We start from the raw sequence: 23452 nt of genomic DNA on the forward strand, positions 1-23452 counted from the left end.
AACACAGTTGTTTGACCCAATACTGGAATTGTCCAGAATTTTTCCTGGGTCAGTGAAGTAGTTCCAACCGTGCACCTGCTGCCCATTAAAACTAAACCGGACACCCAGATGTTTCACATTTTGCAGACCTGTCAATGCACAGGAATCCGAGTGGAGCCATTGTGGACTAGGAGAGCAGACTCGTGCTGACAGGTGGGCTCTCCCACTATGACGATTGGTGTTCTTGGAGGAACAGAAGTAACCTGCCACCTCAGAGGGTCACATCTGGACATTGTAATTTTACTTTTCACAGCAGGAGTTCCACAGATAACATGCCAGAAAAGGGGGCTGTTTGAATATGGTTATGTCTTACCAACTTGAGTTATTACCAACTCTCGTATGGGCCTGCAAGTTATAGCACATGGCTCATTTGAAACACTTCTTTCCAAAAGTCTTGAAGCACGTATCTGGATTTGAACCCAGTCTACAGCTCCAGTTTTACAGCCAGGCAGCCTGATGGGTGGTCTGCTTACTAGGAACAAATAGCATTGCTGGACTCAGCTGCAGCATTGCCGGTCCATTCTCAAGTGCCATCACCCTTGGGGTGGAGGGTTTCCCATGGAGACGGGCATGCCTGCCCGGCCTGCCTGCCCGGCCCTGCCCTATTCCAGAAGGACCCAGTTGACAATTACACAGAAATTTCAATGGTAGTCTGGCCTCTGAGCATTTTAGTCTTCTCTCTCCTAAAGGACATTGGGTTTAAGTGAACACCTAGACTGATCTGTCCTTTTCTACATACTCTTCGTGGTTCTGCTCTCTAAAGGGCTTGAGGGGACGAAGGCTCCGCTTTTCCCTATGGGGTATTCCATTTTACTGGGCAGTTTCATTGCCCCAAACTTGAAGTATAAGAAGAAATTTGGGGACGGGGTGGGGGGAGCTTCCATCATTCAGGGTATGATTGAATACTTGTTGAATATTGAATAATCTGCCTATTAATAAAAACATTGAATTCAGATGCATTGTTGGATGTGCCTTGGTATATATATTTTTTATTATGTTAGCACACCGGTTATTTTTAATAGACTTTTTTAGAGTTTTAGGTTCACATCAAAATTGAGCAAAAAGTACATATGCCTTGCCCCCTGAACTCACACAGCCCCCCACTGTCAACATCAGTGAACCTACACTGACACATTGCTATCACCAGGTAGTTTACATGAAACATACTTTGTATGATTTTAGTCTTTTTAAGTTTATTGAGACTTGTTCTGTAGCCTAACATGTGGGCCATCCAGGAGAATATTCCATGTGTGCAGGAAAAGAATGTGTATTTTGCTATTGTTGGGTGGAAGGTTCCGTGCATGTCTGTTAGGTCTAGTTGGTGCATTGATCAAGGCCTCCATTTCCTTACTGAGCTTATCACATATACATCCTTAATGTTAAAGAACTCTTACAAATCAAGAAAAGCCTAAACACAACAAGAAAAATATGGAAAGAAGACAATTCATTTAAAAATGCAAATAAACAATAGACTTAAAGTCCATTTCATTGGCAAAGTGCAAATTTCAAATAAGTTACCACTTCCTTTTGCCAAAGATTTTTAAGTGATAATATACTCAGTAAATGCTGTACTAGAAATCAGTGTAATGTTTCTGGGAAGTAATTTGGTAATATCAAAAGGTTTAAAAGTTCCATACTATTTTACCAAGTAATTCCACTCCTGAAAATATATTCTAGAGACTAGAGAAGAGAAATATGGACAAAGATTTATGTATAAGAACATTTATTGTAGTAGTAGTAGTAGTAGTAGTAATTAAAATTTGGATGTAAACTGTGTCCAATAATAATAAGATGAACATTATGATAAAATTTTTGTAAAACCAAAATGGGAAATGGTTATTTGAATGATGATTTTAAAGAATTTTTAATAACATAGGAAAATTCTTATAATTAATTGAGCTCAATTTGTTGTAATATTGGCTATAATAAAAAACAGAAGAATGTCGGCAAGAAACTGAAACCCTCCTACACTGCTGGTGGGGATGGAAAATGGCTCAGCCATTGTGGAAAACAGTTTGGCAGTTCCTCAAAGAGCTAAACATATAATTACCATAAACCCCAACAATTCCACTCCCGGGTATACACCCAAGATAAATACATATATCCACACAGAAACTCCTACACGAATGTTAATAGCACTTTGATTCATGAAAGCCAAAAGGTGGAAACAGCCGAAATGCCCATCAATAGATGAATGGATAAACAAAGCGGTATAATGCTACAGTGGAATATTACTCAGCCATTAAAAGGGAGGAGGTGCTGACACATGACACAAGGTGGATGAGTTTCAAAAACACTATGACAAGTGAAAGAAATCAGACAAAAAGGGTCCCATATTTTATTTGCCAGAATAGGCAAATCGGTAGAGCAAAAGCAGGTTAGTGGTTGCCGGGGTGCGGAGGAAGCGGTGGTGGGGAATGATGGCTTAAAGGGTACAGGATGTTCTCCTAGAGTGATTAAAAAAAAAAAAAAAGTTTGAAAACTAGAGAGAAGTGATAATTTGCACCATACTGTGAACGCACTAAGTGGCACTGAATTGTTCATACTTTAAAATGGCTAATGGTACGTTATGGGAATCTCTCCCACAAAACAAAGTCAGCATAAGTGAAGATGTTGTTTCCCAGCATCCCCTCCCCTCAAGAAAGAGAGCCAGCCAGCACGCTAAACGCCGAGCCAAGAAAACTAGCCAAGTTAACGCTCTCGGACACAATGGTAGCATTTGCAGCAACAGAATGAGGTTAAACCAAGAAATTGGTGGGAAGACGTCAACCACTTGCATTGTGGGTGGGCGCAAGGGTCAAAGCGGTGCTGTGCTCAATGAGCAGAGACGTCGGATTTAAACACCAGCCTGAGAGTGCCCATAAAGTGTCGGAGCTGCGAATGGGCCTGAAACCATCCCCCGACCTGGATTTGCGCAGGGCGACTGACTCCAGGTAGCACAGGCCGCAGGGCGGGGAATGGCCCAGCTCTTCCCGCACACCCGCCCCGCCAGACCACCAAGCAAGGCTTTACCCGGAACCCGGGTATTAGGTTTGTTTCAAAGGCCCAGGAACTTCTGGTGGGCAGAGGAGTGGAGGCTGGCATTCCAGGCCCCTGGAAAGAGGCGCGAAGGCGTGACGGGGTAGGGGCAGGGGCGGCGGGGTGGGCTCGGCCCCGCTCGGGGCCCCGAACCGCCGGGTTTGTGCGCCGCGGGACGGGCGCCGCCGGCACGCCGCTGGGAGCTCGCTGGTCCGGCCTTCTCATGCTCCAGCCAGAACGAAAGATCCTGACCAAACGGTGGTTAACTGACCGAATGAATGTCCTTCACGTCGGGAGAGCAGTAGGATTTTATTGGCGCCCCCGAGACACCCAAGGGAAAATTAGAGCAAATAACGAAAGTAAACCCTCGGCTTTGCAACCGGGGCTTGCGCCTTGCAACTGCGGAGCACGCTGCGTCCCCGCGGCGCGGGGAAAATGCTGCCCAGCAGCCCGAGGGTGCGGGCGGGATCTCAAAGCGTCCGCAATCCCATAAAAGCCACGGGGGGTGAGGAGGGGCCGGGGTTTTTGTTTTGTTTTGTAAAAAGTAGGGAAATGGAAGGGAAGTGTATTGCGCATTTCCTTCGTCCAGAGTTGAGAAGTGGGTCCTTTGCTCGCACTTCTGTTTCCGGCTTCCTTTGTTCTGTGCGACATGGGGGGGCTCGGCGGGGCGAGCTCCTCTATAAAGTGCGGGGGGGGCAGCTGTCCTCAAAGCCCCTTAGATCCTGTCAGAGCGGTGCGGCCTTGGTAAGCATTAGGGAGGAACTGGCAGGCGCTGGGACCAGCGGAGCCTTCGATAGCTCAGTTGGTAGAGCGGAGGACTGTAGTGGAGTGTGTTGCGGCAATCCTTAGGTCGCTGGTTCGATTCCGGCTCGAAGGACTTCGTATGATCTTTTTAGCCTCCGCTTAATTCAATTATCCCGTAGGGAGAAAGTTTCACTCAGACGCCCGCTGTGCGTTTGCAGGAGCGCTGCAGCTGTTCGGTAAAACACACGTGCGGTACGTAGTCAGGATCCAATCCCGCGCTCTTGTGGGTTAGATGCGAAGATATGTATTACTATTACTTACGTGTGATTATTATATGCCTGCTTTAAAAAATTTTGCCCATGACCCCCACCGTACTCTGCTATATAAACGTCTTGAACTACGGTCGGTCCTCGGGTCAGCGGCCAGCCCAGAACAGCCTGTAAGGCAAAGGGAAGAGGAACGGCAGCAAGCGGGGGATTAGCTCAAATGGTAGAGCGCTCGCTTAGCATGCGAGAGGTAGCGGGATCGATGCCCGCATCCTCCACTCAGGCTTTTTTTGCCCCGTGCATCAAAGGATCCCTTAATAGCGGGAGATCCGCTGACCCAGGAAGGTGTTTTGTAATACACGGAGGAGTAGGGTGGGCAATGATTAGCTTCGCACATTGTCCTTTTATTTTGCAGGTGAGTCTTTTCCCGTTTATTTCCTGGTCACTTTGCGTTTTCCTCCTCTTGGCCGGCAGGCCGTTAACCGTCTTCTGAGAAGATGCGGTGGAACCCTCCGGCCCGACCCGCCGGCCGAGCCCCCAAACGCCACTGGCTCAGGTACCCGCTAACGTGCGAGGGAACCCCTGCGTGCTGACCAATGGCAGCGAGCCTTACTGGGCGGGTAGCCAGCTGTACCCGCGGCCAATAGGCGAGAGACTTCTTGTTTCCTGGCAGAGCGGGGTCCCGGCACCGCGGCGCTCGGGTTTTGTTTGGGTCCTGGGTGGAGGGCCCGGGTGCCGGGGCCCGAGGTGGCGCCTCGCTAGCGGGAGAGGGAGCGGGATCGCCGGCCCCGAGAGAGGTGAGGGGCGCTGGGTGGAGCGCGGGCCCCGCCGGCCCCGGCCCCGCCCCCTGGTCAGCCCCTTTCAGCCCGGAGTCCCTCTGGAATGCCGCCCCGCCCCCCCTCCCGGCCCGGGCCTCCCCGGCCCCACCCCCACGCCCGGGGCCGCATCTCAGGCCCCCCAGTCCCTCCTCGAGTGTGAGTCTGTCTCGCCCCTCCATGCCTCCGAACCCCACCCTGCCCTGGGCGAGCTCGATCAGTGTGAGGCGAGGGTCTGTCGGAGTCGAGGGTCGAGAAGCCACCCCTTGCCCCCAAGTGGGTGTCTACCAGCCACTTTTTTAGGGGTGCTCAGGGTACCCATCCCTCACCCACAACTACTGCCAGCGTAGCTTTTTCAGGGACTCCAGTGCTTTGCAGGGCGGGAGGGGGCTGCAGACAAACCCATGCCCTAACTGGAATTGAGCTACTGTCTCCAGGTGAGCAGGCGGCTACTGCCCAGTTTCTTTTGTCTTGGCAAAGGCCGCAGTTCTCTAGTTTTCTTTCATAACAGGCATAAGGTAGTAACAAAAAAAAGAAGGAAGACCCAGCCCTTCCAGGGCTCAGGGGAGCAACCGACCGAATGCCTGTGAGGACAGAGGAGTGGAGAGAAGCAGCTGCCCATTTAAACTTGGAACTTGGTTCTCTCCGCTCTGCTGGAGAGGGGGGAGCCAGTCCAGGAACCAGAGATCCAGAACGGCCATCTCTCAAGATGGCCACGGGTGGTGGTGGGTTTATCTGGGCTAGGTGTGGGAAATCGGACTTCTCTAATGTTATTCTCTAACCTTTGGGCTGCAGAAAAGTTTAGAATCTAGCATTTCTCAACATAGTTAAGCCATTGAGTACTTCATTTTGGAATAGCCAAGCTGTTGTAAAATGGGGTCCTTTTAGGTCAGTTATAAACCCTTAGTGTGGGGACAGAATACTGCTTTCTCTTAGTCTTTGCCAGAAGGCCACTTCTCCCTTTTCTGAGGTGGAAAGAGCCTGTTGCTTCTTAGGGCACTCCCTAAGAATAGCTTTCATTTATCAGGAGATACCCAAAAAACTTGTTTTTATTTTTCTTCCTCTCCTTCCTACGTCCCCCCCCCCCCAATTTTTCCCCAGCTCTCAGGGCCAGAGTGGGCAGGAGGATGCTTTCCCAGCCTCACCATGGAGCTGCGCTGTGGGGGCTTGTTGTTCAGTTCTCGCTTTGATTCAGGGAACCTAGCCCACGTGGAGAAGGTGGAATCTGTGTCTAGCGATGGGGAAGGAGGAGCAGGTGGGGCATCAGCCCCCATCAGCAGCATTGCCTCTTCCCCTGACTACGAGTTCAACGTGTGGACCCGACCAGACTGTGCCGAAACAGAATTTGAAAATGGGAACAGGTAAGAGGAAAGTAGTGGAGGGCGGAAGAAAGAGAAGAGAGTAGATGTCCGTGTCCCCAAATCCCTGCTCAGTCAGCTCTCTGACTTACAGTTCACTACCCTTCCTCTCTCAACCCTCCTCCCTCTCTCCTTGCCTCCCCCCTACTGAACAGGCCTTTCCCAATTTCGCTTGCTCCAGCTGTCCCACATACCCTCCCTCCAACCCTCAGTATCCAGTGTCCTGTTTCTCCCCCGGCCCGCAGGTCATGGTTCTACTTCAGTGTCCGGGGAGGAACTCCAGGGAAACTCATCAAGATCAACATTATGAACATGAATAAGCAAAGCAAGCTGTATTCCCAGGGCATGGCCCCCTTTGTGCGCACACTGCCCACCCGGCCACGCTGGGAACGCATTCGAGATCGGCCCACGTTTGAGGTAAGTTCTCCGTGAGGAGGAAAGACGGACTGGGGAACTAAAAGTAGAGGAGGGACAGGAAAGAGGAGTTAGCCTCAATACGGAGTACCAGGCAGGCGGCACACCCGGTTTTGGTATCCGCTTTCCCTCCAGTGCTAGCTGGAGTCCCAAGATAAGCCCTTGCCTCAGGAAGCCTAGAAGGAGCCGGCTGTCCTATGGAAAGTTCCAGAGGGAGGGAAGTTGGTCACTGTGCTGAGGGTGTAGGGTCAGTTCCTGGTGATCCCAGTAGGATCTTAGTTCTCACACCAGCGGCCCCTCCCTCTTCCTTCTCTGCTCCTCAGATGACAGAGACGCAGTTTGTGTTATCCTTTGTTCACCGTTTCGTGGAGGGCCGTGGGGCCACCACCTTCTTCGCCTTCTGCTACCCCTTCTCCTACAGTGACTGCCAGGATTTGCTAAACCAGCTAGACCAGCGCTTTCTGGAGAACCACCCTACCCATAGCAGGTGCCGCCCCCGTCCTTACTCCTGCCACACAGTCCCGGACCAGACAGCACCTCTGCTACTTCTGGAACTTGCCCCAGGAGCCCTGAACCATAAATGTCACCAGTTCTTTTTTCTGTACAGAATGTGGGACTTTGGGTACCTTTGACAAATAGGTGTATGACCTTGATCTCACCGTACCACCACCTACATTCCACTCATCCACCTGCCCAGTTCAAGCCTCTTAATATCCCAGCTCCCATCAGTTATCCAGAACTTAGCACTGCCATTGCCCAGCACACCTTTTTTTCTGTCCAACAGAGGGCAGCCGTGTACACAAAGTCATCTATCGTAGGGAGCCATAAGCTGGGGAGAAAACAGTAAGTTCATCCTGTCCTGTACTCTGCATCCTAGCAATGCAGACCACCCAAATCCTCAGCCTCATTTAACATTGTGAGGGACCTTAAGGTCCCAAAGGTTAAGGTAAAAGACCAGATCCTACAAATCCTAGGCTGGTGATGAGGCTCACCTCTTGTTAGGACTTTAGGGAATTCCCCTGGCTTAATGATTTTTGTCCCCACAGTCCCCTGGATACCATCTACTACCACCGGGAGATCCTTTGCTATTCCCTGGATGGACTTCGTGTAGATCTGCTAACCATCACGTCGTGCCATGGGCTCCGAGAAGACCGAGAGCCCCGTCTAGAGCAGCTATTTCCTGATGCCGCCACCCCCCGGCCATTCTGTTTCACAGGCAAGAGGGTGAGTGGGAGCATAGCTGAGAGATAGTACCTGGGCCTCTCCTTAGCCCCAGGCCCTGCTGACAGCTTCAGGCCGCGTTCTCTCTGAGCACCCTGGCCACCGCCTTAGCCTGCACTGGGAGGCAAGCGTGGCCGCTCCCACTCCACTTGCAGACTCGGCCAGCTGGAAATCCAGTGGCTACTCCTGCCCACCCCCCGCCCCATATCCTGTCAGGGTGGACCTCTAGCGTGACTGGCCTAATGACCGCTCTCCTCTCCACCTCAGATATTCTTCTTAAGCAGTAGGGTACACCCTGGGGAGACTCCATCTAGCTTTGTCTTCAATGGCTTTCTGGACTTCATCCTTCGACCTGATGACCCCCGGGCCCAAACCCTGCGTCGCCTCTTTGTCTTTAAGCTGATTCCCATGTTGAACCCCGATGGTGTGGTCCGGGGCCACTACCGGTAAGCAGCCTCCCCAGCCTGTCAGGATTGCTCCCAGTCCCCCTCGTGTCCTCCATCTCAGTGAGACACTGTCAGCCTCTTCTTTAACTTCTCCTGCATAACAGTCCTCTTGCACCCGAACAAGGGCAAGCCCATCTCCTTGTCCAGTGACCAGAGAAGGAAGGTGGCACATCTCGTGGCACTCTCTGGAAGGAGTAATTAGAATAACTGCAGGTTCCACTGGGTGCAGGGAGCTGTGCTTAGGTCTATGGTAGGGGTGAGAGCAGATCAGGGAGAGGGCCTGTCCTCAATGCTTGCCTTCCTCATGCAGCCTGAGCCTCTCATTTTATAAGTCCATCTCCCATGGTCTCCCTTCCAACCACACTCACGTCTCCCCCACTGGCCCAGCCCTCTTGAGCCCGCTTCAGTCCCTGTCCTCCTACAGCACAGACTCGCGTGGAGTGAATCTGAACCGTCAGTACCTGAAGCCTGACGTGGCCCTGCACCCAGCCATCTACGGGGCCAAAGCCGTGCTTCTCTACCACCACGTGCACTCCCGTCTGAACTCCCAGAGTCCCTCTGAGCACCAGCACAGTCCCCGGCTCCCTCCACATGCTCCCCTTTCCGACCTCGAGAAAGCTAACAATCTCCAAAATGAAGCTCACCTCGGTCACGCATCTGATGGGGACAACCCTGAAGCCTGGACGCAGACCAAGCCAGCAGAACAGAAGCCCAGCGGTGTGTGGATTATGCCCCAACAGTCCGCTGAGGCTGAGCAGCCGACCCCCGACACCATCCCCCCTAAAGAGAGTGGTGTCGCTTACTACGTGGACCTGCATGGACATGCTTCCAAAAGGGGCTGCTTCATGTATGGCAACAGCTTTAGTGACGAGAGCACCCAGGTAGGAATCCCCGGATTGTCATGGGAGTGTGGGGGCTGTGGCAGGTCAGGAGATAAAGCTTAGGCCACAGACAGAGGGAAGGTGGCCTTTTGGCTGGAAGGCCTGTGGCTGCAAGAGATATTCTACCTCCAGACAAGCTTCGAAGGGCCGAGAAGGGTTGGCACTGGGGCTTTGTCTCAGTCATCACATCATGACCTTTGAACGAAGGTCTTTATTGTAGAGTTTGGGAATCCAGGGGGAAAGGACAAGTTTGCATTATTGGAGAGAAGAAGCTAAGAGCTTAAAAAGAGGCGGATTTGTACCTTTCCAACACCTGGAAATCATATCAGGCATACGGTGAGAATTCCAGAATGCTGCCTACTGCTGATGGTTGTAATGGTATCTGCCGTGGGTTTAGTCCCACAGCCCCCTGCTTGCCATCTCTTCCTTGCCCGCCATTCCTCCCTTCTGTCTGTCTCTCCTGAGTTGCCTTTTCCCTCCCCCAAACAGGTGGAAAATATGCTGTATCCAAAGCTCATCTCCTTGAACTCCGCACACTTCGACTTCCAGGGCTGCAATTTCTCGGAGAAGAACATGTACGCCCGAGACCGCAGGGACGGCCAGTCGAAGGAGGGAAGCGGCCGGGTTGCAATCTACAAAGCCGCAGGGATAATCCACAGGTTGGCTGGAAGCTGGGGTGTAGCTGACGAAGTACCTCCCCTAAGGAAACCACCACCCAATCTAGGCTGTCTGAGGAGCAGGGGACAGCGCAAGCCTTCTCTAAAGACAGGCTCATCATTAGCATCACTGTCTTTGGTCCAGGACTCTGTCTTTTGGGGACTTCCTGGGTATGCCAGACTGTGCCGAGGCTAGGTCTTATTAGTACTTTGTTCCAGGTGATTACTTCTTAGACCACCGAGGCTGTGCCCCATGGTTCTGTCCTGATTCTGTCCAGGCAGGACACTGATAAAGGTCTCTGTGTCTTAGCTACACACTGGAATGCAACTACAACACTGGGCGCTCGGTGAACAGCATCCCTGCCGCCTGCCATGACAACGGGCGTGCCAGCCCCCCTCCCCCGCCGGCCTTCCCCTCCAGATACACCGTGGAGCTGTTCGAGCAGGTATGGAGGCACGGGGTACGTGGGGAAAGGGGGGACCTCCAAGTCTGGAAGGGCCTTTGCTCGTGCGGCCTGACTCAGGTCCCTTGAAGAGAGGCTCACCACTGTCACCATCTCGCCCTGGGAGTTCTATTCCTCAGCTCGTGTCAGGGCCGGGCCTTGGCTGTCATGGTATGGAGAGGATGAGTAGGCGCCATTTCTGACCCCGTACCACAGAGAATCCCCGGCACATCTGAGTCAGATTCTTTGCCTCTGAGCTCATCTTCCTCCTCCTGCTGGGTTTGTTCACTCCTGGGCTTAAAAGCATCGCCTCTACGTACACTGGTCTTGATGACCTCTGGGCTCCTAGGGCACACAAGAGAAGTAGAAAGAGTTGCAGGTTATTGAAGAGCTTGAGGCGCCTTCCGCTAGAGTTCCTTCTTGGTGCCAGCCAGAAAGCACACCTGCTCTTGCCCATAAAGGATGAGGGCCCCCAAATGAGCAACGGTTTAGGGAACAGCTTTAAATCTGCTGAGATAAACAGCCCTGGCACAAAATTGGGGGCACCCACTGAGAAAATGTGAGGCCTGGCCTCCTCTGCCACTGTGCTGTGCTAGGGCACCCCGACACGGCGGCCTGGGTTGCAAGTCCTGGGTGCTGAGCCAAACTGGGCCACCCCGCAGGTGGGACGAGCTATGGCCATTGCGGCGCTGGACATGGCAGAATGCAATCCGTGGCCCCGGATCGTACTATCCGAGCACAGCAGCCTCACGAACCTCCGCGCCTGGATGCTAAAACATGTGCGCAGCAGCCGAGGCCTGAGCACTATGAACGTGGGTGTCAACAAGAAGAGAGGCGCTCGAACTCCACCCAAAAGTAACAGGTAAGACCCGCAGGGTGGAAGGAGGAGAGGGTATGAAAGTGGAACAGGACCTTAGAGCAAGAAGTTCCAAGGGATTTGTGTTCCTCCCCTATCCAAAAGGCCCACATCGTGAATATTTTCAGAGTAAATTAAAATTGGTAAGATTAATGCATTTTTTGGAAATGGGGTCCTTTTCCCTTTTACCTGGAGCTACGTACTTCCTAGGCATCTGAGAACCAGGCCAGGGGATCCCCTACTCAAGAGCCCTGCACAAAATTGCAGTGGTGGTGGGGGCAAGGTCTTGGCTTCCAGGGCTTGGGAACGACGCAGGGGTCCAAGGGCCAGCACGAGGGAATAAGAGGGGAATTCACTGGGACTTAAAGCTGCCAGAGCCAGCCCTATAGCTCTCGGGGCGCTCTCGGCGAGAGCAGCTATGTGTGGGACCAGCCGGTATGCCCCGGGTCGGACACCTCGTCTGTGGACGCAAACTCCTCCCTTCTCCCTTGGAACGGGTCCGCGTGCCCGTCCCCCCGGCGCTGCTTTACTGAGCATCAGACCCTGGGGACAGCCTCGGGACACAGCCTCCCCGGCCCGGGGTTAACCGGCCTCTGCTTTTGTGCAGCGGCTTGCCTGCCTCCTGCTCTGAAAGCCCCTCGAGCCGGGCGCGCAGCTGCAGCACCGGCACAAGCGGTGGGGGCAGCGGCGGCAGCCAGCAGAGCTCCCCACAGATGAAGAACCCCCCCAGCTTTCCTTTTCATGGCAGCCGGCCTCCCGGGCTGCCAGGCCTGGGCTGCAGCACTCCAAAGGGCAGCCACCGGGTGCTGGGCCCTGTCAGAGGTAAGCCGGTCTGGGAGGCCCTGCAACAGCTGTTCGGTTGTTTGGGGCATTGCTGGGGGAAGTGAGAGCTTGAAGCTACACGCTTGGCTGGGACCAAGGGCTCAATCAATAAAATTAGTTTCTAGCAGCATCTGCAGCCTCTCCTGCGACCTTGGTGTTCCCTGCGCCACGAGCTCCCGAGCGGTAGTGTGTGTGGCCCGGGCGGGAGGCCTGGGCCCCGGGGCTGCGGCCCGTGCCGGGAAGCAGGGGGCTTTCCGAGGCCAGATCCCGAGCTGGAGCAGGGGCCACGCTGAAGCGCGGAGGCTCCGCGGCAGGGCCGGCGTCAGTCTGTCCTGTCGGGAGCAGTGTAAGGAAACGTCCTCACGACGCAAGCTGCAGCACCGTAGAGCCGGAGAGCCCTAGCCGAGGCCTCTGGGGGATGACACTGTCCCTGGCTTCAGAGCCTGTTCAGAAAGTGGTATCAGAAGGATTCCAACTCTTCCAACGAAAAATGGAAGAACTACAGACAGCTTCTGGCTGAGGCTTACTAAGCAACAGTCTGGTCCTTCCGGCAGCGGCCGCCGCTACTCAACGGGGCATCAGTCCCCCTGGGCTGGGCTTGAGGAGACCCTGCCTGATGAGAGATTCTGGGTTTCAGATGTGTAACAGAAACAGATGGGCCTTTAGGGAAAAAGAAGAGGCGGGCTGTGGAGCCATTCCTGGGGAGTGACTCAGACTTTGGTGGGGAGAGACTGCTGCGGTGCCACTTCTAGAAATACGCTAAGCCCCAGATCAGTATTGTTGGTGGCCTCTGGGCTGGAGAAACCCTGCCAGAGCATGGAGGCTTGTTAGCTGGGGCTAAGGGTTCTGTGGGTCTTCGGGCTGCACTCGCCCTGCTTAGCGCTTCCCCGGGACAGACCAGAAGCTCGCACTGGGCTGTGGGAATCTGCCTGCGCCGGGTAGAGCAGCACAGGGGGAGAGCGGCTTTGACCAGTGGGACCTTTTATCCCTGATAAGCAACGCCGTTATCCTGCTTACGTTCCAAGCCCCATTCTTTGGGATTCTCCCATCACTGGGACAGGATGCTTTTGTACACTGTGTTGGAAGGACAGTATTAAAGTAATACTAACGCTATGTATTTAAATAGCATTAAACAGTGAACAAAACAGTATCGCATATACATTTCATTTGATCCTCACAGGGACCTGTGGGGTGGATGGTGTTTCTCCATTTCTCTGGGGAGAAAACGGAGGCTGTGGAAGGGGACTTGTCCAGGATCTCACGCTGTTAGTGGCAGCCGTTACTCAAGCTGCTTACTATTCAAACTTCCTCTCATTTCTTTTCCTTCTTTCTTTCTTGTCAGCCTCTCATACCTCTTCACTCATACTTCCTGGGAAGGAATGTCATCGTCCTAGATCCCCCTTCCCTGACTACAAAAGAGAAATAGGAAAGAGTCCTCTCTAGGTCCAGGTCCTCCCTGGAGGATTCTAGGCAGTTTCAAATCAGTATTTTATTCTCACCCCCACCCCCACCCCCCTTCAGTGAGGGACATGTATTCTGTGTCTCTGTTACTTCCCGCAGATAACTAAAAGAAAATGCATATTCAGTACTAAGGATTTCCTTACAGGAAACAGACCTAAAACAGTCAACAGAACATAAAAGCACACACTCATTATAAACACAGGGGACTTGGGGAGCCACTGTCGTAGATAAACTCAAGAGTAATTAGCCAAATGCTCAGTTGAGAAATGGTTTTGAAGAATGGATGGTAGTATATGGCCTGATAGAAACATTCCAGGATGACAATGGTAGCCAGGACCAGCACTTCTGGTAGAGAGGACAAGCAAACATACCCAGCTGGCTCAAAGGGCCAAGCCCTTCAGCACCGAAATTAGGTGAAGAGAGGCAGGAGGAAGAAGTTGAAATGTCTTGAAAACAAAGATTATGAGTTAACGGAGACACAGCAGCGATTGTGTGCTTCAGAGAATGATGAGAACAAAACATGTATGGAAGAGCAGCCTGTGAACTGTGTGGATTGGGCAGGCAGGGGGAGGGGAATCCTCGCTGTAGTTTATCCATGAGATGGCTAATGGCTGTACCAGGGTCCGGGAAGGAGAGAGGAATATATGTATCAGCAATAGAGGTGGCAGGGTTCGGTGATGATGGAAGAAGGGCAGACTAAGAGCTTCAAGGCTATCAGCCAAAGGAAAGAGTCATGGTGATATTAAGACATTGTTTGGAAGAAAAAATGTTGAGCTTATTTATTCTAGACATGTTTGGATGTCACGGGCTAACTATATGGAGGTGTCCTGCAAGCAGAAAAAAGAGCCAGCCTGTAGAAAAGGTGACAACAAGGTTGGATCTAGGCGTCATCCACACATGCAGGTAAAACAAGTGAGAGGCGATGTCCCCCCAGGGGGATGAACTAAGAAGCAGAAAAAAAGAGTAAGAGACACCTGGGGACTTGCGTCCATATTAGTAAGACCTGAGAAACTATGTCTCTAAAGTCATAGAAGGTTGAGAAGGGGGTTACTAATGAGACCAAACAGGAATACTCTAAGGAGATGAAAAGGTCAGAGTGCTGGAATCTTGACTCCAAGTGCTACAATGTTTGCTGCTTCATCTAAAATCCCTGATAGGACTCCAGGATAGGAGACTAGGCCTGGCTTAGGATAGGGACCTGCAGTGCACACTGTGGTATCTGGCCTGGGCTGCTTCCACCAACCCTCGGAGAAACAACTTTGTCCAGCTGATCTGTCCTGTAGCTTTGTGCTATTTCCTGGCTCCACACATCTGCTCTCTGGCTCCCGCCACATCCAGGCACACTCTGGCTTCCAGGGTAGGAAGAACACAGCTCCCGTATCTCTGAGACCTAACTATAAAGCAGCTGTACTGTCCAAACCCAAAACTGAGACTGCGATTTAACAAAGGATTTTTTTCTGACTTGGAAATTTATGAGAAATTTTCCACTAACGTATAAAAATCATATCACACTTAACTATACATTTAATTTACAACTATCCTTTACTGGCTAAAACAGAGCGTGAGACTGTGCTATCCAGAACACTTCAGAAAAGATCTAGGCAGCCAGCCAGAAGCTTAAAGCAGAGGTTCAGGAACTAGTCTGGAGGTTCCATGCTCAAGGCTGGAGGGTGACATTTTAGAAGGCCAACGTGTAAGGCAACTCGGGGGTGAACGGGAACGTCCCTGGGACAGAAGGCTGCAAGAGCCTCTGAGGAAGCCCTGACCCCCGGCACCCTCTGACCGCAGTGCCAGCCAGCTAACCTAGTTCCCCCAGCTGCAAAGCAGGTCCTGAGCAGCACCTTCCTGGCTCTGCGGGCAAGCTCCAAGCCAGCAGGCGCAGAAGCGCTCGCCGAGCCGAGGAAGGCGAGGCCATGGGAATAGCTAGTCCACGACTGAGTCAGGGAAGCCGAAAGCCTGCAAGATGCTGGTGCAAAAGGAGGTGCAAGCAGAGCTCGAAGGCAGGCCTGCTGGGGACAGAGTGGATAAGTCAATCGGCTTCTCCGGTCAGTCCTGCAGGGCATAGGACTAAGGTGAGGCCAGTGGGGCACCCAGGACTCAGGGTCAGGCCAAGGCCTTCTCACGTGGTGCACCCTACGTGCTTCCTCCTAGTCCTGGCCCTGGATCCAGGCAAGTCCCTCTCAAGAACAACCTGGCCCATCTGGCGGGCCCCTGGGGTAAAAGAGGCAAGGTCAAAGTGGAGGCGGTCAGCTGGTGCCCTTCCGCTGCCCAGTCCTCCCTCCCAGCTCCGGCCCTTCTGCCTGCGGCTACTAGAACTCTTTCCTGGCCTCTGTTGCGCTGTGGCTCAGCAGACGGGCCGGTCCTGGCAGAGCAGGCCAAGCCCCACGGCAAGTGGAGGCGCCTGTGAAAAGCGAGTCACAGGACAGGAAGAATGCCTCCAGCACCATCCTGCTTCTTTCTCTGCTGCAAACAAGTTTCGTGGTGAAGGGCAGATGAAAGCTTATCTGAGGGCAGGACGTCTCCTGACACATCCATTTATTCCCTTAGCGCCTAGCACTGATTAAATGACCAGCAAATACGTGTTGAAGGAATAAAAGGCAGGAAGTGGAAAGCCAAGTAAAAGCTGGTCTCACCCTCCCCCCCTCCAGAGGGCATCAGTGAGGCCCACGGCCGTGCCAGTGACTCAGTCAGATCTAGGGCGCTACACGGAGGGCCAGTTACAAAGAGGTCTGGGGGAAGGGGGGGCATGATGCCAGACCTCGAAGTGGTGAGACCTAACTCCTGCACTGGGGAGGGCAGTCCACCTCCACCTCAGACCCTCGCCCCAGGGTTATCCTCCCACTCCCAAAATGGAATCTCTGGCTGATTACCATAAGAACAGTCTCACGTCTCACGACGTCTGGAAGCAAAGCTGATTCACGTATCACTCTGCACTCAGCCTTAAGCCACTGACTCTAGAGTTTAGAACCAAGAAATACTTGGGGCTCCTCCCTTAAATCATCTCAGTGGGGACTGAGAAGGCCTGATTATACCAGGGGCCAGAAGTCAAAACATGAGAAATTGGGCTGTGTGCTCACACTGCCAAGTCTAGAGGCAGGCCTGGCCAGGTTTTAAGACAGTCGAAGTGAGAGTTAAAATGTGATCTTTAAATGCTTTATCCTTTCCATATTAGGCCTCTCTCCTAAACCAGACTGGTCTCCCATCCTTAAACGCTCATAAGGGCAGGATTCTTGAGTTGTATCCGTAGTATCCTTCCCAGAACACCTACATTCACACTGACAGTTTTTACACCAAATGCCTGTTTTGCTTCATACCTTCCGGAGTGTTTCTCAGTTCTTGCTACAACCTACAAATGTCCCAAAGGCTATCATTTGCTTTCTTACTTGCTCTTTCTTACCTTTCCTGGGATAGGTGAGGCTTCATCCTTTACATGATTTCAGCATACCCCTGTGTATAGGTATTCCTCAGATCCTCTAGAAACTATTTCCATCCTTCATCAAGTTCAGGTTCATTTCTGCCTATTATGCACTGTCATTTGGACATCATCCTGATACCATTGTTTTACTAAAGAATTACCCAGGTCTGGGTTCTGCGGTATTTCTAAGTCATTGGTGGTGGGTAACACTTCAGGTTATTTGACTGTGGCCATGAGTCTCTGACTTCTGCTCTCTTTCACTGCTGTGTCACCTCTTATTAGCACCCTGAGGTCTGTTGGTGTTTATTATTGACGCATAGTTGACAGGTCTGGTTATTTCTCACTCTTGGCTATAGCTGATACCCAGCCTCTCAGCAAACTTCTCAAAGCTAGTTTCTGTCCTGAAATCTCTCCCTTTTTTCTATTCCTTATTCATAGAAGTATCAGTTTTTAAAAATCTGGTTTGGGACTTCCAAAAGTAGCCTTGTCACTGCTAGCTACTGCTGAGTAGCTGGACAAGTTATTGTCACCTACATCCTGAGTTAGAGATGTTTTCCATCTAATACATGTTGCTTTGTCAGGGGCCAACTGGCATCCTGGGACCGCCACTGAATTCAGTTCCATGAAGGTTAATAGCCCATTTGGTCTGAGAGCATTTTGGCGCCTGCTGTCCCTCTGTGATGTGAAGGACCTGCCAAACCCAAAAGCCTCCCTACCCAATCCAGCCACCATCTGCTCTCAGAACTCGTAGCAGTGACGCTTTAGCCACAAGGAATGGACCAGAGAGAGCTGCCACACAGGGGATAAGCCTGTGTCCTTAGGCTCAGAGAGATTACTGAGGCAGCCCGTGGTCTATAGTGGGTGTCTGCTATTCAGGAAAACGAAACCTTTACTAAAGTCTCTGGTTTTCTAGGCAGAATTTTGTAGGCATTGGGATGTGTAGACTGGAAAAGACAAAGTCTCTATCCTCAAGAGATTCAAGTTTCAAGTAGAAATACTAGTGAAGATTTATTGAGTACTATGTGCCAGGCATTAGCATAAGTACTTTACATGTACTAACTTATTTCATTAAGGAGACAAAACCCATAAACGATTACTAGCCAGGTGAACAAAGGACAACGAAGGGGAACAGTTAATTCTACCTGTGATGGTCAAGGAGGCTTCACTGAGGTGACATCTGAGGTGGGGCCTGTGAAGTTTGACTAGGAGAGGAAACCGACGCTGCAGAGAACCACAGGGCTGCAGCCGCAGGGGCAACAGCAGAGGGGACGAAGGATCAAGTCAGCATGCTGTCAAGGGCGGGCAGCCTGGAACCACAGCGGGTGGAGCTCTGAAGGCCATGTTGAAAGGTTGAGACTTTATCCTTTAAAAGACCTTCAGTATCTCCCCCTGGCCTGAACCAAATAATTTTTGATCAGGTCTAGGCTTTGGAATAATTTCTGGCACCAGTGTGAAAGACAGCTTGTTAAAAGGGAAGGGATTCAAGCTAGGGCGACCAGCAGGGTTTTTTTTTTTTTTTTTTCCAAAAGCCTGATGAGAGAGACAAAGACCTGTATCTGGACACGGGCCAAGGCAAGGGAGAATGAAGGAGAAATCCCAGCGAAGGCTGCGGCAGTGTTTGCCAGATTTGGTTAAACACGAATCAAAATCTAAGCGAGGAGTCAAAAGATGAAACAAGGTTTCTAGCCCATTTTTCACCAAGATAAGAACAAAAGGAAGGATGGCAGAAAATGAGTTTTGCTGGGGTCACGAGAGACTTAGCAGGTAGAGAGGCCAGTGGACCGCTGACCTGCCATCCCAGGGAAAGGGCTAGCGAGCAGCTTGAGAGTGGAGAGTATACAGAGCAGGAGGGGACCAAGAGTAGAACTGGCGGGGGTGGGTGAGCACTGGTATTTGGGGGCAGGAAGAGCAGACGAAGAGGGGCGGTTAGAGGTAGGAGAACCTAGGGGAGCCATGTTTCAGAAGCCAAGCTCAATCACTTCTCTGCCAGAAGAGAACTGAACTGTTCAGAAATGAACTGGTGAGTGAGTAGGCTGGTTAGCCACGGAGAGGCGGATGAGGGCTGGCTGTCGCCTGGATAACTGGAATAAATGTCAGAGGTCCTTCTACCCATCTGAGATTTGCTTCTGAAGAGGGGTGCTGGCGTGATGACAAGCCTGAGAGCCGGCATCTCCTGGCAGGTGGCGCCAGCACGACAGTGGAGCGCCAGGGCCTCGCTTATTTGCCCTTTTCTCTCCTATGTCCCTTCCCCTCAGAGCCCCGAAGCCAGGACAGGAGACGGCGGCAGCAGCCACTGACCCATCGCCCTACTTCAAGCATCCTGGCCCCGTCCCCAAATCCCGCTAGTTCTAGCCCGGCCTCCTCACCCAGCATGGGCTCCTGTCTGCTGCCCAGCTCACTCAGCATATCAGGTCTGTACCCATGGCCACCGAGATCTGGGTGGGCCAGCCTCCTTCCTTCCCTACCACCGAGGGTATAGACCAGGCTCCCTGCTAGGCTTAAACCAGTCCCTTCAGCTCCCGTGCCACCTGACCTGGACTTCTTTCTTGACCTGATGTCATGCAGCCCTCTGCACAGCAGGGACATCACTTACCCTCCTGGATTATCCTAAACCCCGAGAGCACCTATGCCCTTGTACAGGGAGCTGGAAACTGTCTTTGTATAATAAACTGATAAGTCACCATGTCCGGAGTGTCTGCTATGTGGCAGGCGCTGCCCTAAGCACAGTACCCCACTTAATCCTCATTTTTAAAGCTGAACAACCCGGGTACCTGCTACTTGGAGCTTCCTGACTCCAGTTTAGACAAAACTGAAGAATGAAAAAGACATAGGTCTTTCACCTGTCATCACAGCAAATGCTGTGTAACCCCATCATCCACATAAAACCTAGGCCACCTGCTCTCCTTTTAAGTCATACCCCAAGCTGTGTAAAGGACTGGATGGGAAGGAGTCCTAAGACTCCAACCCAACACCTTATAACTCCCTCAGAGTCCGTAACTCCCAACCTGTCAACTGTCTTCAATGGGTAGCCCTCAATCCACCAGTCTTGGGTACTTACTTGATCCTTAAAACACTTACTCATTTGGATGGGATAGGCTCTTAGCTCTATAAATTCAGAGTGGCTCGGCTTGATGCGCTGTGATTCAAGATGCAAGCTGCTACTCCAGCCCTTGGACCAGACTGGAGCATGCCGTGCTTCTCAACCAGGGGCCGTTTTGCCCGCTAGGGAACACGTGGCAAGGTCTGACGACATTTCTGGTTGTTACAGTGGAGAAGGGGCAGGGGAAGAAGAAATGCTATCCAGTGGGTAGAGGCCAGGAATGCTGCGTAACATTCTACAGTGCACAAGACAGCCCCCCACAACAAAGAATTATCCAGCCCAAAATGTCAATATTGCCAATCCTGAGAAAACCCTGATCTAAAGGAAGTTACCTCTTCTTCTCCACGGTCCCCTACCCTGATGTTTCCTTTGTTTCCTAGGGAGCAGCTGCTCACTCCTGTCCTCAGGGGACAAGCCAGAGGCTGTCATGGTGATTGGGAAAGGGCTGCTAGGACCTCGGATCCCCTGTATCAGGACACGGTTGCAGGTAACACTTTTGGGTCTTCCCCAGCCCCCCAGTAAAACAACCCTGGCAGAGCCCAGCAAGGCACTGTTCATCTGGGCAGTGGGAGGGAAAATGCTCAGCACTGCTTTCAGCCTCTCCCCTCAACCATATCAGAAAGCTACTCTGGTGCCTGAGTGCCTCTGTCTGTCCAGTGCCCCCAGTCCCTTCAGCCAGGTCTCTTGCTTGCTTTCCAACCCATGTCCCTGCCAGACATACCCCAACCTCAGCCTGCTGGCTTTGGCTTTGCCTGCCCCTGCCCTTAGCTTCTCCTCTCTTTCTGCCCAGACCTGCCCGAAGAGAGTTCCCGCCAGGAGGGGTCCCGGATTCCCCAGGTAACACATCTGGTTGCTGCTCCTAAGAACAGCTGTGCCAACTCCAATTCAGTCCGGTTCCCCATGCTAAGTTGGCTAAAGCTGGGTACAGGCAGAGACTGGATGGGTGCAGCCGAAGCTGCTCTGGCAGGGGCTGAGGCACGCAAGGCTCCGAGGGAGACCTCCCAATTCTCCAGCTGCTTTCCATACACTGCTTCTCTATTTAGCCAGATGTTAGCCATGATACAACCATGGAGGTTGAACACTGGATCCTTTTGCCTCCCCTAGTTAATTAAGACTTGGAGTCATAGACTGAACCCAAGAATTCTCTAGCTATTATCCTGCCTTACCTTCTCAGCCAAGGACAGTGCCCAGAAATTCAAGGTCCCAATACCTATGTTGTCCCCTATACTACATTCTTACGCATGGAAACTCTAGAAGCAAACCCAGAAGCAAAACAGTTCATGGAAGAATCCAGCCTCTTAGCCCACCCCGTATCCATACAGGCTAGGCCCAGGTTGGGCCGGGGCTCACCGCCGACTCGCAGAGGGATGAGCGGCTCTTCTGGCCTCACATCCCCTATACCCCGGACCAGGGAGAGCAGTGAGCCGGAGCCGGGACCCCACTCTGCACCAGGGTGAGCACCTGGGTCCAGTCCCTCACCCCACCTCACTTCTATCCCTTCATTCCCACTTCTGCCGTTCAGGACCATTTTCTTCCTTCCCTACTCCCCCTGACTCCCAAAAAACTAAAGGTACTTTCATTAAGAATCTTGTCCCTGAATTTTTTCCCATCATGGCCTCAGTCTTCCCTCCAAACAGACAAGAAAACAACTTCTTGTTAGGGCCTAAGGCCTAGGAGCTGGCTCGTTCCAGCATCAGCCCACTGTGCAGTGCTCAACCCCTCTATCCTTACCCATCTCGCCTTCTCATCTCCCAGCCCCTGGCAAACAGACCAGAAGAGGGGCAGAGTTTTCACAACCCTGATTCCTCTCTCTTCTCTGTTGCAGGCTGCCTCAGGCCGGGCCCCCACGGCCCCGCTCTGCCCCTGCCTTTTCTCCTATTTCCTGTAGTCTGTCTGACTCCCAGTCCCGGATTTGTTACAGCGGGGGGCCCTTGGGCCAACCTGAGGTTTGTTTTGTCCCTAAATCTCCCCCACTCACTGTCTCTCCCCGGGTCTGATGCCTCAACCTTCATGCCCAGTATTCAGCCCCAAGATGGGAACACAGTGGGGAATGTGCTAGTCCCCTCCCTCAGCTGTTGATTCCATGTGACAACCATAACTCCTTGGAATGCCAGCCACACTCTTCTGAGGCATCGCAGAGCATCACCTTGAGACAGGACAAAGCAGGAACCTGCTACCCCATCCCTCCCTCCACAGCACAAGATTTTGGGACCACAAAAAAATATATCTATATTTTTATATTGGGGGGAGGGAGTAGAAAAGAAACCCCTATACTGGGCCCTACTCAGTGGCAGCTTCTTGTTCCATAGGGTTAAGGAAGACTTTGAGGAAATAAAAGTTGTTTGGAAAAATCCAGGTGTAGTTGCTTTGTATGCTGTGATGGGTAGAGGGATGAAGTGAAGTGTGAAGGCCCCTCATACCCTCCATCTTGCCTCAGACTATGTCCTGGAACCCTAGAAAAGAGGGGGAAAGACCCGAGGTAAGGAAAATGCTGCAGCTTTCCTCTGGGGAAATCCTTCAAGCATCAACTCCCATCCAGCCTGTCCCCCCTTTACATTTCTGACCCACACTTAAGGTTCCCCCACACCCCCACCTTTCCCTAGGACTTGGGTCTACAGTAGCCAACCGCTAACTCAGTGCCCCTTGCCCCAGAACACGGAAATAGAATTCTACATCTTTACAACCACGCACACACACACGCACAAATTCAGCCTAAATAAAAGCCTAAACAACCTTAGGGAGGTGAGAACTACTTAAGTGAAGAGCCCAAATCCTCATACTTGGATGGCATCCTCAGCACCTTTATTCCTACCGATGTTAGTGCCTCCTTGTAGCCAAACCCGCAACCTGGGCATGGGGGTACCATGAAGACGGGGGCCGAGGAGGATTAGGAAACTCACCCCCATTCTAGCAGGGAGCAGTTTAACGGAGAGAGGGCAGGGCACTGCAAGGCTCTCCCTACTGTGTGTGGATAAAGGGGCTCAGTTCTGGACTGTATCATGCTTGGCCCGACACTTTCTGATTTGAAGTTTCGAACCCTGCAGGCCCTGGCGCGGCCTCGCCACTCCACTCTCCGGGGGCTGGGCGCTAAGCCCCGGACCGTTACCTGGGGCGGAGAAAGCGCCACTTTCATTCCTGCTTCTTGGGATTGTTGACGGCCACGTAGTGATAGAGAACGACAAGCAGGAAGAGCGACACGCCCAGCATGTTGGCGAAAATGGCGAGCTGCACGTCTGTGATCATCCTGCGGAGAAGAGGAGGGACTGAGCCCGAGGCCCGCGCACTCGTCGCCCAGGCCGAGACCCCCAGGACCAGCCACCGCCGAAGTGCCGTGGAGCCCGCTTGCGTGCCTCTCACCTGATCAGCCGGGCTCCCCGCGATGCGGTCCGCGTACTAGCTGGAGGTAGGAGTCCCGGCCCGGAAGTTGGTAGCGCGAGCGCAAGCCCAAACCAGGCACTTCCGGCCTGCGGCTCGGTCGGAACGGGCTCTCTAGCCCC

General features: G+C 52.4%; 2 protein-coding genes and 2 non-coding genes across 11 annotated transcripts; 3 read left to right on the forward strand and 1 right to left on the reverse strand.

The window, feature by feature from the left end:
- Positions 1-2841: 2841 nt before the first annotated feature.
- AGBL5 (AGBL carboxypeptidase 5) lies at positions 2842-23138 on the forward strand. 7 transcript variants are annotated; one of them, XM_036090174.2, is made up of 16 exons: positions 2842-2972; positions 4483-4623; positions 5984-6243; positions 6486-6657; positions 6978-7141; positions 7701-7878; positions 8143-8321; positions 8746-9202; positions 9692-9861; positions 10169-10304; positions 10964-11163; positions 11765-11979; positions 19111-19266; positions 20336-20792; positions 21278-21408; positions 21781-21901. In XM_036090174.2, exons 3-15 carry the CDS (start codon positions 6029-6031, stop codon positions 21324-21326), a joined length of 2748 nt encoding a protein of 915 aa, XP_035946067.1. In that variant the 5' UTR covers positions 2842-2972; positions 4483-4623; positions 5984-6028; the 3' UTR covers positions 21327-21408; positions 21781-21901. The 7 variants fall into 7 exon arrangements, with proteins under 7 accessions (XP_035946067.1, XP_077912216.1, XP_035946065.1 ...); XM_078056091.1 differs by lacking the exons at positions 2842-2972; positions 4483-4623 and adding exons at positions 4672-4864; positions 23000-23138 and having other exon boundaries at positions 20336-20442; XM_036090178.2 differs by lacking the exons at positions 2842-2972; positions 4483-4623 and adding an exon at positions 4673-4864 and having other exon boundaries at positions 20336-20442; positions 20746-20792.
- TRNAY-GUA (transfer RNA tyrosine (anticodon GUA)) lies at positions 3845-3934 on the forward strand. Its single transcript is given in 2 exon segments — positions 3845-3881; positions 3899-3934. It is a non-coding gene; the product is annotated as a tRNA-Tyr (tRNA).
- TRNAA-AGC (transfer RNA alanine (anticodon AGC)) lies at positions 4273-4345 on the forward strand. Its single transcript has one exon. It is a non-coding gene; the product is annotated as a tRNA-Ala (tRNA).
- On the reverse strand, positions 9396-23440 carry OST4 (oligosaccharyltransferase complex subunit 4, non-catalytic). 2 transcript variants are annotated; one of them, XM_036090187.2, is made up of 3 exons: positions 23313-23440; positions 23062-23199; positions 9396-10646 (listed from the first exon to the last, which is right to left on the reverse strand). In XM_036090187.2, exon 2 carries the CDS (start codon positions 23196-23198, stop codon positions 23085-23087), a length of 114 nt encoding a protein of 37 aa, XP_035946080.2. In that variant the 5' UTR covers position 23199; positions 23313-23440; the 3' UTR covers positions 9396-10646; positions 23062-23084. The 2 variants fall into 2 exon arrangements, with proteins under 2 accessions (XP_035946080.2, XP_035946079.2); XM_036090186.2 differs by lacking the exon at positions 9396-10646 and adding an exon at positions 22178-22408.
- Between the last annotated feature and the right edge of the window lie 12 nt (positions 23441-23452).

Source organism: Halichoerus grypus, chromosome 10 (genome assembly GCF_964656455.1).
Source record: "Halichoerus grypus chromosome 10, mHalGry1.hap1.1, whole genome shotgun sequence".
In the NCBI taxonomy this organism is placed as follows: domain Eukaryota; kingdom Metazoa; phylum Chordata; class Mammalia; order Carnivora; family Phocidae; genus Halichoerus; species Halichoerus grypus.